The 16,975-nt window shown below is 40.9% G+C and overlaps 1 protein-coding gene and 1 pseudogene across 1 annotated transcript; both read right to left on the bottom strand.

Annotated features, from left to right (window-relative positions):
- Positions 1-79: 79 nt before the first annotated feature.
- On the bottom strand, positions 80-16,932 carry EIF2B1 (eukaryotic translation initiation factor 2B subunit alpha). Its single transcript, XM_058281265.2, has 9 exons — positions 16,806-16,932; positions 13,918-14,019; positions 12,396-12,532; positions 12,167-12,283; positions 3,817-3,933; positions 3,186-3,250; positions 2,196-2,271; positions 1,683-1,808; positions 80-978 (listed from the first exon to the last, which is right to left on the bottom strand). Exons 1-9 carry the CDS (start codon positions 16,816-16,818, stop codon positions 814-816), a joined length of 918 nt encoding a protein of 305 aa, XP_058137248.1. The 5' UTR covers positions 16,819-16,932; the 3' UTR covers positions 80-813.
- On the bottom strand, positions 14,280-15,111 carry LOC101442912 (nucleolysin TIAR pseudogene; annotated as a pseudogene).
- Positions 16,933-16,975: the final 43 nt, after the last annotated feature.

The following is a 16,975-nucleotide window of genomic DNA, read 5'->3' as shown; positions in this document are numbered from 1 at the left end:
ATGAATATGGCTGCCAAGTGTTTCCACTAAGGTGGTTGAGACCCACTGGGCCCTGGGGCTTGGAGTATTGATACAACAGTTTACCAAAATCTTTCATAAAATTTATTTGAAAAAGATGATGAATGTTCTCCAGTATAACTTTTAAAAGCTGTCCATGACCCAAACATGTTTAAAGGAAATCCACATCTTTCACAGATACAGAATTTAAGTTTACAGATATTCTAGAAGGTATCTTCACGTGGTGAACCACACAGGATTACTACCGCGAAGCGCACTTTCTGGTTTCCTTGTGTTCTCTTGGTATCATTTGCACCCCATTTGACTTGATCCGTTGAGGTGACGGCAGCCCCTGGCTTGTGATCACCATGATAAGTGTTTCCTGCCTTTCTCTTAAGGCACCACATGTAACGTGTGTCCCGGCTGCTGTTAGTTAATGAGGAGGTGCACCTGCGCTTAGGCTGCGTCTCTTAGTTGATGCTTTTGGCAAGTCAGTCAAGTCAGGGGAAGATGAAGAGGGTGGGGCCTGGGCACATCTTTCACCAGTTTGTTAAGCAGCCAATAGTCTAACTTGTATATCTGGAAACTGAAACGAAGTCTCTGGAAACCTCAAGTACAATTTAGGTTCAGCTTTAGGAAAATCATGAGCACATTTTAGATGGGACTGAAATGAGTAAAAAAGATTAAAGATTTATGATTTTGAGTCCTTAGTCCATAAATCTTCATTTAAAAAATTCAGTTTTGGCCTGGGGTCAAGAGGGTAGTCACCCTGCCCCAACTACAAAAGCTGCAGGTTGGCAGAAAAGGATCCAGAGGTTAGAGGTACAGCTTGATAAGTTCGTCGCTGACTGCTGAGGGTGTCAATACGCCCAGGTCTGTGAACAGCAGTGTTATTAAGGAAGGGGCTGTGTAGTCGATCCACGGATGTTCTTCCTTGAGATCCTGTCCAGTCTGCACAGACTTCAGAGTATCAGCCTTATACTGAGGGAGATAAAAAGCAGATGTTAGTCTGTCCCGAATATTTAGAGCTCTGAACTGGTGAGGCTGTAGCTTGAGCAATCAGTGTGCCACTAACCTGGAAGTGGGGAGAAGCTACTGAGCTATACACCTCATTGGCGAGGAGGGCAGAGTGTTGAGTGGGTAAGCTAGATTGTGGCGGCATATGGGCCACTGGCCTTAGTATTATGAAAAACCTAAACCATGGTTCTCTCCCAAACCCTGCAAGATAATTTAAAATAACTCAAGAGATTTTATCATGTGCCAGGCACTGTGCTGAGCCTTTCTCATGGATTATCTCATAACCCTCAACTCTATCAGAAAATACTATCCCATTTCACAGATCAGGAAACTGAAGTTCAATGAGGTGAAAGACTTGCTCAAAGTCACATGGCTAGTTAGGGGTAGAGATGGGGACACTGAACCCAGATGTTTGATTCAAAACCTTGGATTCTTCAACATCAACTTACTCAACTCCTTCAGCACAATATAGTGTGGCTTAAGTGAATAAAACCAAAGGACTGAAATTTTTGAGACAGATAATGTGAGTCTTCTAAGTTCGCTAACCACGTTTATTTTTGTATCCTGAGGGTTGGAGAAAATAGCAATGGGAATTGAATTCTTAGCACTGTATTAAAAAAAAAAGAAGTTTGACTCAAATACCCATTCAAATAAAATAAAACTCTTGCCTTAAACTTATCTGGGACATCTTGCTGATTTAGCGGGAAGAGCCGTACAAACTTGAAACTTTCTGCAACCACATAAAAAGGCTTGTTCTGTGCTTTGGCACACACAGCCATCTGGTTGGTTCCTATCTGGAAAGTCAAAGAAAATGGAGAAGGATGAGGCCCTGTAGGACATTTAAAGTGGAAATAAGAGTGTATGAATGAACATACTTGTATAATTCTTTCTTTGGAATTGAAGATAACCTTGAGAAAAGAACTTTCACAAAATCCTTCCAAACCAAATGGAGACATTACAATAAAATATATTCAGATCAAATATGCTCAAAGTGAAAACAAAAAACAAAAACAACCAATTCCATTTGAAGTTCATTTTGAATAAATGTAAATTACATTCTCAATTTATATAGCTCAATCTCCAAAGCAGGAGGACATTTGACCAAAACGAAGTTTCTCATGGCAAGGTCCTAAAGCTAAGCAGGATTAGGAGAGACAGACTGTGCACACTGATGCTCCTACCTTGTTAATAATTCCTCCATTTTCAACAACTCCTTCAGCACCAACTATGACAAGATCCACTCTCTCCATGATGTAGCTAAGGAAATGAAAAAAGAGTTCTTTATGCTCTTTTCTTGGCTTCTGTTAGCAGCATCATGACCTGCAAAGATTAATATTCCATTTTCATCATGGTAGGTTCCTTCCATAACCATCTTTCTTCAAAGGACCTAATAAATGAGGCACTCAACCTTTGGCACTTAGTCCTATTGCCACAGCCCCATGTAAGACATACCTTTTAGAAAACCACTCAGTACATGCACACATACATACATGTGTAATGGAAACAAGAATTTGATGGAATAGTTGTCTTTACTACATGTGGTGCACTCTATTTTCTGTTATACTTCAATAGATACAAAACAATCTGGTGTTATCTGAAGTGGGAAAAAAGTCGTATGGTTTTAGAATAGTAAGGTGAGGGTGAATTTAAATTTTAAAATAAGCAATTAGTAGAATCTCTTAATAAATGTTTAAATGAATGTACTCCTAATATTCTTAGTCATCTCTCAGATGTTTTCCTTCCAAGAGACTCCTGGTTTCTCTTGCAAAATATGCTGACAATCTAAAGAATGTCTGACTGTGCTTTAGGAGGGAAGTGGCATGCATGCGACGAGAGTCCCAGCACACCACGGAACACAGCCAGAGCCCTGATTATATACTCTGACCCTAACTTGAGCTTTGTGCCGTGCTCTTAAAATGGACTTTTGTCTAAATTACCACCTCCATTTTCCCCAACATCCTACAGTCATCTTCTGCATACATAATCAAGACCTAAATTATAATAAGCTTGTTAGTTTAGTGCAGCTTTTAATTAAAAGGTGGGATGCTATCCAGTGCAGTTTTATGAATGGCACTCAAACCTTCAAACCTTGAGGCTGAAAACCCTGCCCCAAGCTGACCCTGGGAATGTCGTAGTGAAGGGGATCATGGCAGGGAAAGACGGGCACTTACCCAACAGCAGCATCCAAGACCACAGTGACAGGGACATTGAGGTGGCTGAGCGCCCTGGCCATTTTCTTACTGCAGATGACATTTTGAGTGTATTAAAGAAAGACTTAGGAAGTCTTGTACACATGATGTATGATGAGTCACTTTATTGTTTGGGCAGTATAAATTATTTTAGGTTGAAACTCACTATGAATGGATTAAAGGGCAAATCCCAAGACTTTGGACTGAGGAGACAAGAACTTGGGTTCCTGAGAAGGAAGTATGTTTTTTCAAAAAAACAATATTCTCGGGACTCTGGAGAAGAGAAGCAAATGTGGGATAAAGAAGAAAGTCTTGCTTTAATTATTTTGTGGATAGATGGAGATGTGAATGATCTATTCCTTAGTAACAATCAACACAAACTCGTTTCTCTGATTTAACTATTTAAATAAGAACCCTAGATCCTATACTGCAATCTATTGCCAGTTTACACTGACTTTTAGCTTCAGTGATTTTCCTTTCTGGGGTGGGAAAGGGCTCAAAGGCAATGCTGATGGACAAATGGGGGCACTTTCTTGCTCCTTTTGCGACAGAGTCTATCCCTCAGCTTGCTCATTTAAATGCCTGTTGGGCACATATACAAGTGGAAAGATACTTGCCCTGATAAATCAGGCTGAGACTCTGTAATGTACACACTGAAACGCTTCTTGGCTGCCACAGCTGCTTCCAGGACTCTCAGAACCACTCTTGAGTAGGCGTGAGTTAATATTCTCTGTGGATGGAGAGAGCTTTATCAAATGGGGTAGGTTTTCCTGTGATCACCATACTGTCTGCCGCTGTAATGCATGTTTCTGGGGCCCTAATGCTTCTCCATATGCTTCATGCATAAATCAACTATAAGCAGGAGAGCCTTACTAGTATACTGACTTTCAAGCCCACATATAAGGCCAGAGAAATATATTTTGGGTTTCTTCTCTCCATAACAGGTGCTCAAGTGGAATTCCCACATAGTGTTACTCACAAGCCACAAAAGCCTTCATATTTGAAGGCTCCAGATGGGTTGCTCTGGGTTCGTTTTACTATTTCTAAGACATGGGTTGCACAATTGGGCCTACAGGCACCAGGCAGGTCATGCAAATAAATGAAGGGGGCTGGGTGGGGCCAGCAGCAAAGTGGGAAGGCTGAGGGTAGTCCCAGGCTCCTGAGTTCCAGGCATTTGTTGTCATATGGTACCACAGTTGCCAGATTATCAGATTTTTTTCCCTAGACTAGCTAAAAATCCAATATTTAGATGTTGGTAATTTAAAAAAATATATGAATACTGTTTGGGATAAACATGTCTGTGGGCTAGATACAATTTACAGACACATTTACAGACACTTAATATGTATCCCATCTTCTAAAGAAGAGAGTGCAGAGGACTGTACAATGCAAGACAGGAGATAGTTCTTCAGCTCTTTTCTTGGCCTCATCTAACACAGTCCTACGCAAAGCAATTTATAGATTCAATGCAATCCCAATCCAAATTCCAACAACCTTCTTTGCAGAAATGGAAAAGTCAATCATCAAATTTATATGGAAGGAAAATCAGCAAGATGGCAGTGGAATAAGGAGCTTCTAGAGTCAGCTTCTGCTACAGGGCAGTTAGCAAACACCCAGAGCTATCTGAGCTAGCTGAAGCACCTGTGTGGGGGCTTCAGGAGGTCTGAAGGGCATCCTGCAACATCCTTGAAGGACTGGAAGGAGGAGACTGCCCATCTGCAGAGAAGACTCATAAGTAGAGTGCTCCACACCCCGGAGGCCGGTGCCCAAGGCACAAGCTGCCTCAGGAGCTGTTCTGTGGCTGGAACTGAAAGCTCCACTTTACCAAAACAGGGGAGGAAGAGACGGTTGGGCACCAATTTCAGCTATGATGAGGAAATTCAGTGGGCTATGGTATGATCCTGAGAACAGCTAAGGTTTGAGCCTGTCCAGGTCAGAAAGAGGCCGGGAGCCGCCATCTTAACTCCGCGCCTGGCACGAGGGGAAGCGGGGCAGACTGAGAATCCCAGTGCTGGTGGGGACCGGCTTCTTCCCATCCAGGTCATATTGTAGGTCTAGCCTAGGCCCCAGTGCCACCTCCAGCAGGGAGGAAGCTGCGGGGACCTGTGCCAGCCTCTCCGGGATATTACTGGCCAAGCCAGAGGCCGGTGCTCATCCTACTCTGGCGGCACGAGCCACCCCAGGAGCTGTTCTGTGATGGTAATTGGAAGCTCCATTTCCCAGAGGCAGGGGAGGAGGAGACGGTTGGCTGCTGATTTGGCTACAGATTGGGAGACCTGGCTGGCTAAGAGATAACCCGGGGAACAGCTGAGGTGAGAACCAGACCAAGTCAGAAAGAGGCCAGTAGCTGCCATTTTGACTCTGCCCCCAGTCTGAGGGGAAGCTGGGCTGACTCAAACTCTCAGGGTTGGCAGGAACCAGTTTCTTTCATGCAGATCAGCCTGCAGGATGGGAGGAGGCTGAGGAGCCCTGCACCAGGCTATACAGATAACTGCAGAGAACTTTGGCTGGCAATGATTGAAAATCAAAAGTCTACCAGGGCAACTACGGTCATCTTGGACATGCACTGCATAGATGCTGCCCACACCTGTAGCTCCGTCCCTGCCCCAGGTAGGGGAGAAAGGGATGTGAAGCTTCATCAATCTCTCTTGAAAACTACGGTCTAAGGCTACACGTGGATTATTCCACATAGCTGTGACTATGTCCCTACCCCTGGAGAAAGTTGGAAGAAGCTTCATTGATCCCTGGTGCAATGAGGGCAGCTTGAGCCTCCACAGCTTACAGGACCAACTACATGCTTGGCTCCTACTGCATAACCAGCAAGGGAGAAATGATAGGAAGCCCTAAACTAGAGAGAAAAACTGCACCCAGAAAAAATACTCCAGTAAGCCAGATGCGAAGACACCAACACAAAATGACAATCCACACCAAGAAACAGGAAGCTATGGCCCAGTTAAAGGAACAAGATAAGCCTCCAGATGACATAAAGGAGTTAAGACAACTAATTATAGATGTTCAAACAAATCTCCTTAATAAATTCAATGAGATGGCTAAAGAGATTAAGGATATTAAGAAGACATTGGATGAGCACAAAGAAGAATTTGAAAGCATACACAGAAAAATAGCAGATCTTATGGGAATGAAAAGTGAAATCCATGAAATTAAAAAAACATTGGAATCATATAATAGCAGATATGAGGAGGCAGAAGAAAGTATTGGTGAGGTTGAAGAAATTGCCACTGAAAGTGAACATACAAAAAAAAAGAATAGAAAAAATTGAACAAGGTCTCAGGGAAATAAATGACAGCAAAAGACATGCAAACATACGTGTCATGGGTGTCCCAGAAGGAGAAGAGAAGGGAAAAGGGGCAGAAGGAATATTTAATGAAATAATGGTAGAAAATTTCCCAACCTTATTGAAGGACATAGAAATCCCTGTCCAAGAAGCACAACGTACTCCCTTCCGAAAAAATCCAAATAGACCAACTCCAAGACACATACACGTCAGAATGTCAAAGGCCAAAAACAAAGAGAATTCTGAGAGCAGCAAGAGAAAAGCAATGCATAATATATAAGGGATATCCAATAAGATTAAGTGCTGATTCCTCACCAGAAACCATGAAGGCAAGAAAACAGTGGTCTGATATATTTAAGATACTATGAGAGAAAAACTTCCAGCCAATAATCTTATATCCAGCAAGAATGTCTTTCAAAAATGAGGACAAGATTAGAATATTCACAGATAAACAAACAGAATTTCTAAGCAAGAGACCAGAATTTCAGTAAATACTAAAGGGTGTGCTAGAGCCTGAAAAGAAAAGACAGGAGAGAGGGGCCTGGAAGACAGTCTAGAAATGAAGATTATATCAATAAAAGTAACTAAAAGTGTAAAAAGAGTGGTGAAAATAAAATATGACAGATAAAACTCAAATAGTCAGGAATAAACTTAACCAATGATGTAAAGCACTTGTATTCAGAAAACTGCAACTCAATGTTAAAACAAATTAAAAAAGCCCTACATAACTGGAAGAACATTCCATGCTCATGGTTTGGAAGACTAAATATCATTAAGATGTCAGTTCTACTCAAATTGATATACAGATTTAATACAATCCCGATAAAAATTCTACCAGCATTAAAGAAAAAATTGAAAACACGATCATTAAATTTATTTGGAAGGGTAAGGAATCCTGAATAGCCAGAAACATCATAAAAAGGAAAAATGAACCCTCATCTCCAGACTTTAAATCATAATACCTACCTATAGGGTAAAAACATGGTACTGGCCTAAAGACAGACACAATAAACCAATGGAACCAAATTTATGGTTCAGAAACAGACCCTCACAGGTATGGTCAAGTGATTTTTTTTTTTTTTTTAAAGATTTATTTATTTATTTAATTTCCCCCCCTCCCCTGGTTGTCTGTTCTTGGTGTCTATTTGCTGCGTCTTGTTTCTTTGTCGGCTTCTGTTGTCATCAGCGGCATGGGAAGTGTGGGTGGTGCCATTCCTGGGCAGGCTGCACTTTCTTTTCACGCTGGGCGGCTTTCCTCACGGGCGCACTCCTTGCGCGTGGGGCTCCCCCACGCGGGCGACGCCGTTGCGTGGCACGGCACTCCTTGCGCGCATCAGCACTGCGCATGGCCAGCTCCACACGGGTCAAGGAGGCCCGGGGTTTGAACCGCGGACCTCCCATATGGTAGACGGACGCCCTAACCACTGGGCCAAAGTCCGTTTCCCATGGTCAAGTGATTTTTGACTAGCCTGTCAAACTCACACAGCTCGGGCAGAACAATCCATTCAACAAATGGTGCTGAAAGAACTGGACATTCATAGCTGAAAGGAATGAGGACCCCTATCTCACACCTTATTCAAAAACTAACTCAAAATGGATCAAAAAACTAAAAATAAAAGCAAGAACCACAAAACTTCTAGAAGAAATTATTGGAAAATATCTTCAAGACCTGGTGGTAGGTGGTGGATTCTTAAAGGAGATAAGAGAAGGAATGAGTGGATTACTGATGTTTAATGTATGTACAAGTTTTAATTAGCTTTATTGTAAAATTGTGGAAATGTATAGAGTGGATGGTAACACATAGTGAGTAACAGCTAGTTGATAAATGGGGATGTGACTGAAAATGGTAGTCTAGTTATGTAAATGCCAATTGACAGAATGCTTGAGAATAATCTAGGAACTGGATAGCACAGTAAACCAAGAGATGGGTGAGAATTGTGGTTGATGGTACAGATGCAAGATTGTCCTTCGTTAGCTAGAACAAATGTATATAACTACTACAGGGTGTTGGGAATGTGGAGAAGCATGGGAAAAATACAGCTGGAGTGACCTATGGACGTGGTTAGTATTAATAATATAATATTCTTGCATCTATGCAAAGATGTACTGTGTTGACACTGAGGCAGTATGGAAAAAATGTGAGCTAAATGTCCACTATGGACATGGCAATAATCAGATGATATTATTTTATCTGTAGCAAATGACACACCACATTGTGGTATGTTGATGGAGGGGTGTTGTTTGGGAATACTGCATGACTGTTTTATAAGTTTACAACTTCTGTCATAAAAAAATATATTTATAAAATAATAATAGGGTGGGTTGGGGGAAAACACACCAAATATAAGATAAGAACTATGATTAGCAGTAAGATTTTGATAGTGTCTTTCATAGTTTGTAACAAATGTCTCATGACAATGCAAGGTGTTGGTGGAGGGATGATGTCTGGGACGCCTGTATGACATTATGCTTGTTTGCTGTGTAAGTTCACAATTTTTACTATATACTTAATTGTTTATGTATGTTCATATATAAACAATATAAAGATAATAATCAGATTGGTTAGGGGAAAAATATTATGTTTAATAGTAATATTTTGACAGTGCTCTTTAATCATTAGTTAAAAAGGTTTAAAAACAATGCAAGTTATTGGTGATAGGGTGAGATGTTATATATGTTTGTCTGATGTTATATATGTTTGTTTTGTAAGTTGACAACTATTATACATTCATTGTTTAAGTATGTGTATGTATGAGTGATATATTTCAATAATTTAAAAAAAATTTATATGAAAGGGTAAGGGGCCCCAAATAGCTAAAGCCATCTTGAAAAAGAAGAATGAAGTTGGAGAACTCACACTTTTTAATCTTAAACCTTATTACAAGCCACAGTAAGCAAAACAGAATGGTACTGGCATGAGGACAGATATATAGACAATGGAATTGAACTGAGCTCTGAAATCAACCCTCACATTTATGGCCAACTGATTTTGACAAGGGGGCAAGGACAATTCAATTGGGAAAGAATAGTCTCTTTGACAAATGGTGCTGAGAAAACTGAATCACCATAAAAAAAAAAAACAAAAAAGAGGACACCCTACCTTAGATCTCATACAAAAATCAACTCAAAATGGACTGAAGATCTAATTATAAGAGGCAGAGCTATCAAACTCGAAGAAAGAATGAAGTGGCAGTACTATCAAACTAGAAGAAAAGTAGGGAAGCATCTTCAAGACCTTGTGTTAGGCAATGGTTTCTTAGACTTTGTACCCAAAGCACAAAGAACAACAGAAAAAAACTGATAAATGGGACCTCATCAAAATTAAAAACTTTTCTGCCTCAAAGGACTTTGTCAGGAGAGTAAAATGACAACCTACACAATGGGAGAAAATATTTGGAAACCACATAGTTGATAAAGATATAATATCCAGAATATATAAAGAAATACTTCCACTTAACAAAAAGGCATACAGCCCAATTAAAATGGGCAAAAGACTTGAATAGCCATCTCTCCAAAGAAGATACTCAAATGGCTAGAAAGCACATGAAAAGATGCTCTACATCATTAGCCATTAGGGAAATGAAAATCAAAACCACAATGAGATACCAGTTCATACTCATTACACTGGGCTTCTATTAAAACACACACAAACACACACACAAACCCAGAAACTAATAGGTTATTGGAGAGGATGCAGAGAAATAGGAACACTTACTCATTGCTGGTGGTGCAGCAGCTATGGAAGACAGTTTGGTGATTCCTCAGAAAGCTAAGTATAGAACTACTATATGACCTGGAAAACCTGCTACTAGGTATATAACCAAAAGCACTGAAAGCAGTGATTTGAACAAATATTTGCATACCAATGTTCATAGTGCATTATTCACAACTGCCAAAAGATGGAGCAACTCAAGTATCCATCAACTGATTAATGGATAAACAAAATGTGCACACAATGGAATATTATTCAGCCATTAAAAGGAATGAAGTCCTGATACATGCAACGACATGGATGAACCTTGAAGACATCATATTGAATGAAATAAGTCAGACAAATACTATATGCTCTCACTGATTTGAAATAATGATAATAAGCAAACTTAGAGTCAGAATCTAGAATACAGGCTACCGGGGACAGGTGGAGATAGGGAATGAGAAGTTAAGGCTTAAAATACACATGTTTCAGAGAGTTCCTATATGAAATGATGGAAAAGTTTTGGTAATGGATGGTGATGATAGCAGAACATTGTGAATGTAATTAGTGGCACTGAAATATATATCTGAATGTGATTTAAAAGGGGAGATGTTAGATTGTATATATGGTAAAAGAATAAAAAGTTAAAAAAAAAATCTGTGGAACTACACTACACAGTGAACCCTAAGTTAATAGTACAATTATAAATATGTGCTATCATCAATTGTAACAAATGTTTCACACAAATGTAAGGTGTTATTAAAAAGGTTGTATATGGGAATCCTGTATTTTCTGCATTCATTGTTCTGTAAATCCACAGCTTCTCTGATAAGGAAAAGAAAAATCTGCTGAGGCAGGCAGGTATGCACATATTAAACTACACTAGAGCCAACGAAACACGTGATGATACTGATGACACAGTGAGCCTGCTGGAGGGGAAGGTCTCAGGGAGTGACAGTCATAACCTTGCCTCCACTTGGCCAAAAAAGGCTTTGTTTGCAACTGGCTTCTGTACAAGTTCCACTTGCATCTATTATGTCATTCATTTAACAATGACCTTCAAAGTCTGAGAAGAGGGCAATAAAACTGATGCAAGATTTAAACAAGATTTAAGAGTCAAAATGCAAGTAAAATAATTACCCCTTTCCTGGGAGACTGGCTTAACTTGCAACTCCTGCCTTTCCTCACTCAACATAAATACTTGGCAGCTTTGTATCTCTGAAATAGCATTTGTTAGTTCTTATTTATTTGTTGTTGAAACAGCATTTGTAATGAAGTTCCATAGAAAATCTCACCCCAGTGGTACTCTTCACTGGGAGGATGTTCAGTGTTAACCAGTGATAAGAGCTGTTCTGTGCTGATTTACTTCAGATTCAGATTCTTTTAGTATTGATCCACTAATAAGCATACGTCTTTAGTAAAACATCTTATTAAATCAAGAACCATCTATGGGGAAGTGGATGTAGTGAAAGTGGTTGAGCACCCGCCTCCCACGCATAAAGTCTCAGCTTCAACCCCCAGTATCTACTAAAAACAAGCAAACAAACAGACAAAAAAACTCTCAATGAGGAGCGGATGTAGCTCGGTGATTGAGCGCCTGTTTCTCATGTACAAGGTCCTGGGTTCAATCCCCAGTACCTCCTAAAAAACAAAACGAAATCTATGCTGTTCTAGAGTTTTTCTAAAGAGTTTATTTAAAAGGGAAACCATCTATAATAATATCTACATTCATACAGTGCTTATATATATGCCAGGCAGAGTCCCAAGCCCTTTACACATACTATATCATTAAACCCTCACAAAACCCTGTAAGGTAGGAAGTATTAAATCCCTTATTTACATTTGAGAAAACTGAGGCCCAGAGAGGATAAGTAACCTGTCCAAGGTCAAAGAGCAAGTAATTGAAAGAGTCTTAGGTAGTCTGATTCCAAAGACCTTATACCTAATTATCACACATGATGGTTATCTACTCACCGCCCCATCTTTGATGAAAGTATGGCACAGATCTGCAATTTTATTTCTTGACAGTGATATCCTCCTGAGAAAAAGCTCTCCCCTCTCAATCATGATCTTTTTACATTTGGAGTAATCCTAGGAAGAAAAAAGACCATCTGAAGGGAGAGGGAAAATCCAGGTAAAGTGGAAAATATTCATAGCTAAACAGAGAAATGGAAAGGTAACCTGAGGGAGAGCAGGGGCTTACAGAGTATTCCAGGGAGGTGAGGCTGATGAAGCGAAGGAAGAGTTCCCCACCAGAGGACACTGCCACAGAGGAGTCCACGTCACACAGGGTTTCTATGGCATTGGTGAGATTTGCTCTCAGGCCCTGGATTGTCTCCCCTGAAATGATCAAATGAGGAATGTGATGTTCATTTTAGCATCTCAGCTCCTTGCTGGGTCTCAGTTTCATTATTCATTCAGCAAGGATTTATTAGGTGCATACTCTAAGACAAGTACTATTCTAGAAACTAGCGAACAAGACATACAGGATTCCTGCTCTTATGGAACTCCCTTTCTGGTGGAGGAAGCAGGTAATAAACAATCACACAAACAAGTAAGCAAACTAATGACCGATTGTAAGGAACAGAAAATGCAGAATGATGAGTGGGGGCTGTTTGAATTGAAGCTTAAATGAGAAAAGATCCAGCCACTTAAGGAAATTAAGTAGCAGAGGCAGAGGAGATATGCAAGGCAGTACAGGCGAGGCTGAAGTGTTTGGATGTTATTGTAAGTACAATGGGAAGACACTGGAAGTGGTCTGAGAGACACATGTCTCTGGGCCAGCCCTTCAGAGTAAAGTTTTCTTACAGGGCTTTATTGGTATTATCATTGCTGTTGCTATTTTGCTTCTATAGACTGTCACGATATACCCAGACATGTGCTTCTTTTTTTTTTTAATGTGGTTCATTCATTCCATGACAAGTGCACTTAGGATGCTGAAATTAATAGATCATAGGGAAGTGGACTTGGCTCAACAGATAGAGCATGCGCCTACCACATGGGAGGTCCACGATTCAAACCCAAGACCTCCTTGACCTGTGTGGAGCTGGCCCATGCACGTGCTGATGAGCACAAGGTGTGCCGTGCCATGCGGGGTGTTCCCCGCAGAGGGGAGCCCCATGCACAAGGAGTGCGCCCCAAAAGGAGAGCCACAGGAAAGTCCAGCCTGCCCAGGAGTGGCGCCGCACACATGGAGAGCTGATGAAGCAAGATGACGCAACAAAAAGAGACACGGATTCCCAGGCTGCTGACAAGAATAGAAGTGGACACAGAAGAACACACAGCGAATGGACACAGAGAGCAGACAACCGTGAGGGGTGGGGGTGGGGGAGGGGAGAGAAATAAATTTTTTAAAAAATCTTAAAACATTAAAAAAAAAAGAGATCATAATGAATGACATTAATACAGGAATTTATTCTGGGATATTCTCTGTAGCACCTGCACAAAATCTGGCATAAGGTAGAATCTCAATAAACACTTATAAACCAGAACTATTGCTACAATTTAAACTTCATGGTTAACTTGATATAAAATGGTGACTGACTCAAAGCATATTTCACTTATGAAAGGGGATTCTTTCAAGGACAACTTAAGGACCCTCTCTGAATTAAAAAGAGGACTTAAATGAAGGAAGAAGCTGAGGTACACATATATCTCTCACTTTCTACACTGGTTATTAGAAGACTTTCCTAAGACCCGGAGTGTTCAAGGATGACCATCTTTACCTTTATCTCTCTTCAAGAACTCCAGCAAAGTCTGGATGGCAGCCACTCCGGAGGCCATATCAGGATCTTCTTTCATTTGAGACTTAAAGTATTCAATTAACTCTAGAAGGGAGAAAAAAATGATTCATCAAATTCATTTAGCAGGATGTGAAGCCATACAGAATGTTAATGACTGCAAAAGAATTTATTTTGTCTTTACTGACTTTTAGTTTTTGTACGAAAAGAGAAATCATGTTCATATCCATGATGAACAAAAACTTAAAAAAGCAGACCTAGAAAACACGTGTCCTTCACCAAAGTAGAGCTGTGCTAAAGGTTCCAAACATTTCAATTTTTAAAATAAGTATTTTCATTTTCCGATGGCTACTTTCATGTCTTCAGAGTGTCATAGGAAAATCAAAGCCTATCATGAATTACAATTTTGTTTAGAGTCCCAGCTCACTGTGTTTGGTAACTTGCCATACCATATCCACCTGGGTTAGAAGGTATTACAGGGAGAGGAGTTTGTCCTTGGGGAGGCTGAGCACCACATCCACCCATCCTAGTAGCAGAAAGTGATCGATCTACTCCAAATCCTTGCTGATACCATGGCTGCCTGCGCACTCTATAAGGCAGTACTTGCCGCCCATTTGACATACTGTCCATAGAGTTGTGGGTTTCCATAAACCTGGCTCCATTGGCCCCACTGGCTGTAGTCAACCTGTTGGAAGTTTTTAGTCATATCAGGAGATTCTTTACCCTCATAGCATTTAACAACACGTCCTTCAATTGTAGTACCATTCACTGAAATAACGGCATGGGCTGCAATTTTGTACTTTTGTGAGTTGAAAACCTGACAAATGAATAGCTCTTCTCTGGAAAAACTCTTATTTCCATAATTTGTCCAAATGTCTGTCTCATAAACTGATGGGTGAATGCAGAAGCAATTCCTCCACAGTACACAGTACAATTTTTTGGACTTGACTGGTTTACTACATCTTCAAATCTCAACTGCTTAGTGTTGTTTTCTTGAGTAATCTTAGGTGCAGGTGGCTTATGTGTGGCCCAGTTGGTCTGAATCTGACAACCACCCAACCACTGACCTCCAATATGCACAACTGTGTTTTTTGCATCCAGTTTGTTATAAAAAGATACAAAACCATACCTTTGAATTTTCCAGTTACCATGTCTTTGACAACCCAGGCATCTGATATTTTACCAAAGGGGGCAAATGCTGATTTGATATTTTCTGTTGTAATTTCTGGACTCAAATCCCCAACAAATACATGGAAATGATTGGAAGTATCTTTTTTTTCTGGCTACTTGGGTGCTGTTGCCCAGGTTACCCTGACTTCCTTTCCCCCAAATTTTCTCCCATCCATAGCAGCTAATGCAGCAGTTGCATCTCTATGTTCATGAGATTCCACAATGCAATATGGGTCATTGCTTGTATGCTGCAAAACAGAAAATCCAACAGAAAAGTTGGCCCTTCTGCTATCAGGTTGCTCTGTTATCAATTTACAACTTTTAGAGTGTCCAATTTGACTGAATAACTGAAGTATAAGGACTTCTGTTAATTACAGTGACAGATACAGGCCATTATATATCCAGCCATAACCTACACAGTCGAATGGGAGAGTGTAAACTACAATGTAAACTATAATCCATGCTTCGTGGCAATGCTCCAAAATGTGTTTATCAATTGCAATGAATGTACCACACTGATGAAAGATGTTGCTAATGTGGGAAAATGTGGGAGGTATGGGGAGCAGGGCACATAGGAATCCCCTATATATTCTCTGTAACATTTATGTAATCGAAATATCTTTTAAAAAATAAAAAAAAGTGAGATTAAAAAAAAAAAGGATTTCTATTATATCTCTGGAGAGGTTACCTATGTATCTAGGCTATGAACACCATACTGCTTTCTGAAGACAGACCATATGTCCTAACTTGCATGTATTGAGTCTAGGGCTGCCCTTTGTCTTCCATCATGGTGGATAGGACATAGCTATCCCAGACAAGGAAGAGGGCAGGGCTGAGGAGGAAGGTGAGGGGGACTCCTGGCACTAGCTGGGGACAGAGAGAAGGCACAGAACCCTGCTCTTGTGCTCTCTCCCTGCCAAGAAGCAAAATAATTTTTAATATATATTCTTTTCAGAATACTTGGCTGAGGGCATGATAAATGTCGACGGGAAAAGAGATGACACCACTTATGATCTGCAACCTTTTTCTCTCTTTCTGATTTTGCAGTGGCTATCTGTGTACCATGGTCCAAAATTCACACCCTGCTAAATGACAGAGAAATGTCATTCTCTCTCTAATCCCTGACTCCCAATCCTGAGAGAATCCCAGAATCAACCACTGTATCCCATTTCTTCTGTTCCTTTCTCGAGCCAGCCTATGCTCATTCAAGCACATTCACATACACTCGTTATGTATCTATATCTAGAGTTCCACCCGCCCTTATTTTTTAATTTTTATTTTACTTTTTTTACATTTAAGGGACTATATTCTGTATATTAGTTTACCCTTGTTTTACACGTAATAAAGCACCTTAGAAGTGATACTAGACGAACACACCAGATATGCCCTATTCTTTTGACTCAAGTATCAAATCCAATAGGGCAGGAAATCTTACTCCCACCTCATAAGGGGGGAAATTGAGGCTCCGAAAGCCTTCACGCTTCGTCCAAAGTCTTACTTTTTTAGAGGAGGGAACTGGGAAGAAGCGCGAGCGGGGGAACTTGTCTGCAGATGCTCAAGGCCCATCCCCTAAACTCAGGGGTCTGATTTAATTTTGACTAGAAGAAGCATATCCAACCCAGCAGTCAGGGTTTGGAAAGCGATCTCTCCCGGAGCCAGGCCTGGGCGTGCGAAGTTGAGGACCCCTGCCCATGCCGCTTTACCCTTGTTGTCCATGGCGCGCTCCCGACCGCAGAGCAGAGAAAGCCGGCGGGTCGCACGACAATTTCGGTCCGGAGCCACAGATACTGACAGCGCGCGGCGCTGCACCCCACTTCCGGCGACCAGGGGGCGGAGCCTCGGGTACGGCGTGCGGTCCAGGCCAAACCACCCT

The sequence above is a fragment of the Dasypus novemcinctus genome, chromosome 19 (genome assembly GCF_030445035.2).
Source record: "Dasypus novemcinctus isolate mDasNov1 chromosome 19, mDasNov1.1.hap2, whole genome shotgun sequence".
Lineage (NCBI taxonomy): Eukaryota > Metazoa > Chordata > Mammalia > Cingulata > Dasypodidae > Dasypus > Dasypus novemcinctus.
Note: the sequence above shows the minus strand (reverse complement) of the source record. Positions and strands in the feature narration are given on the sequence as shown.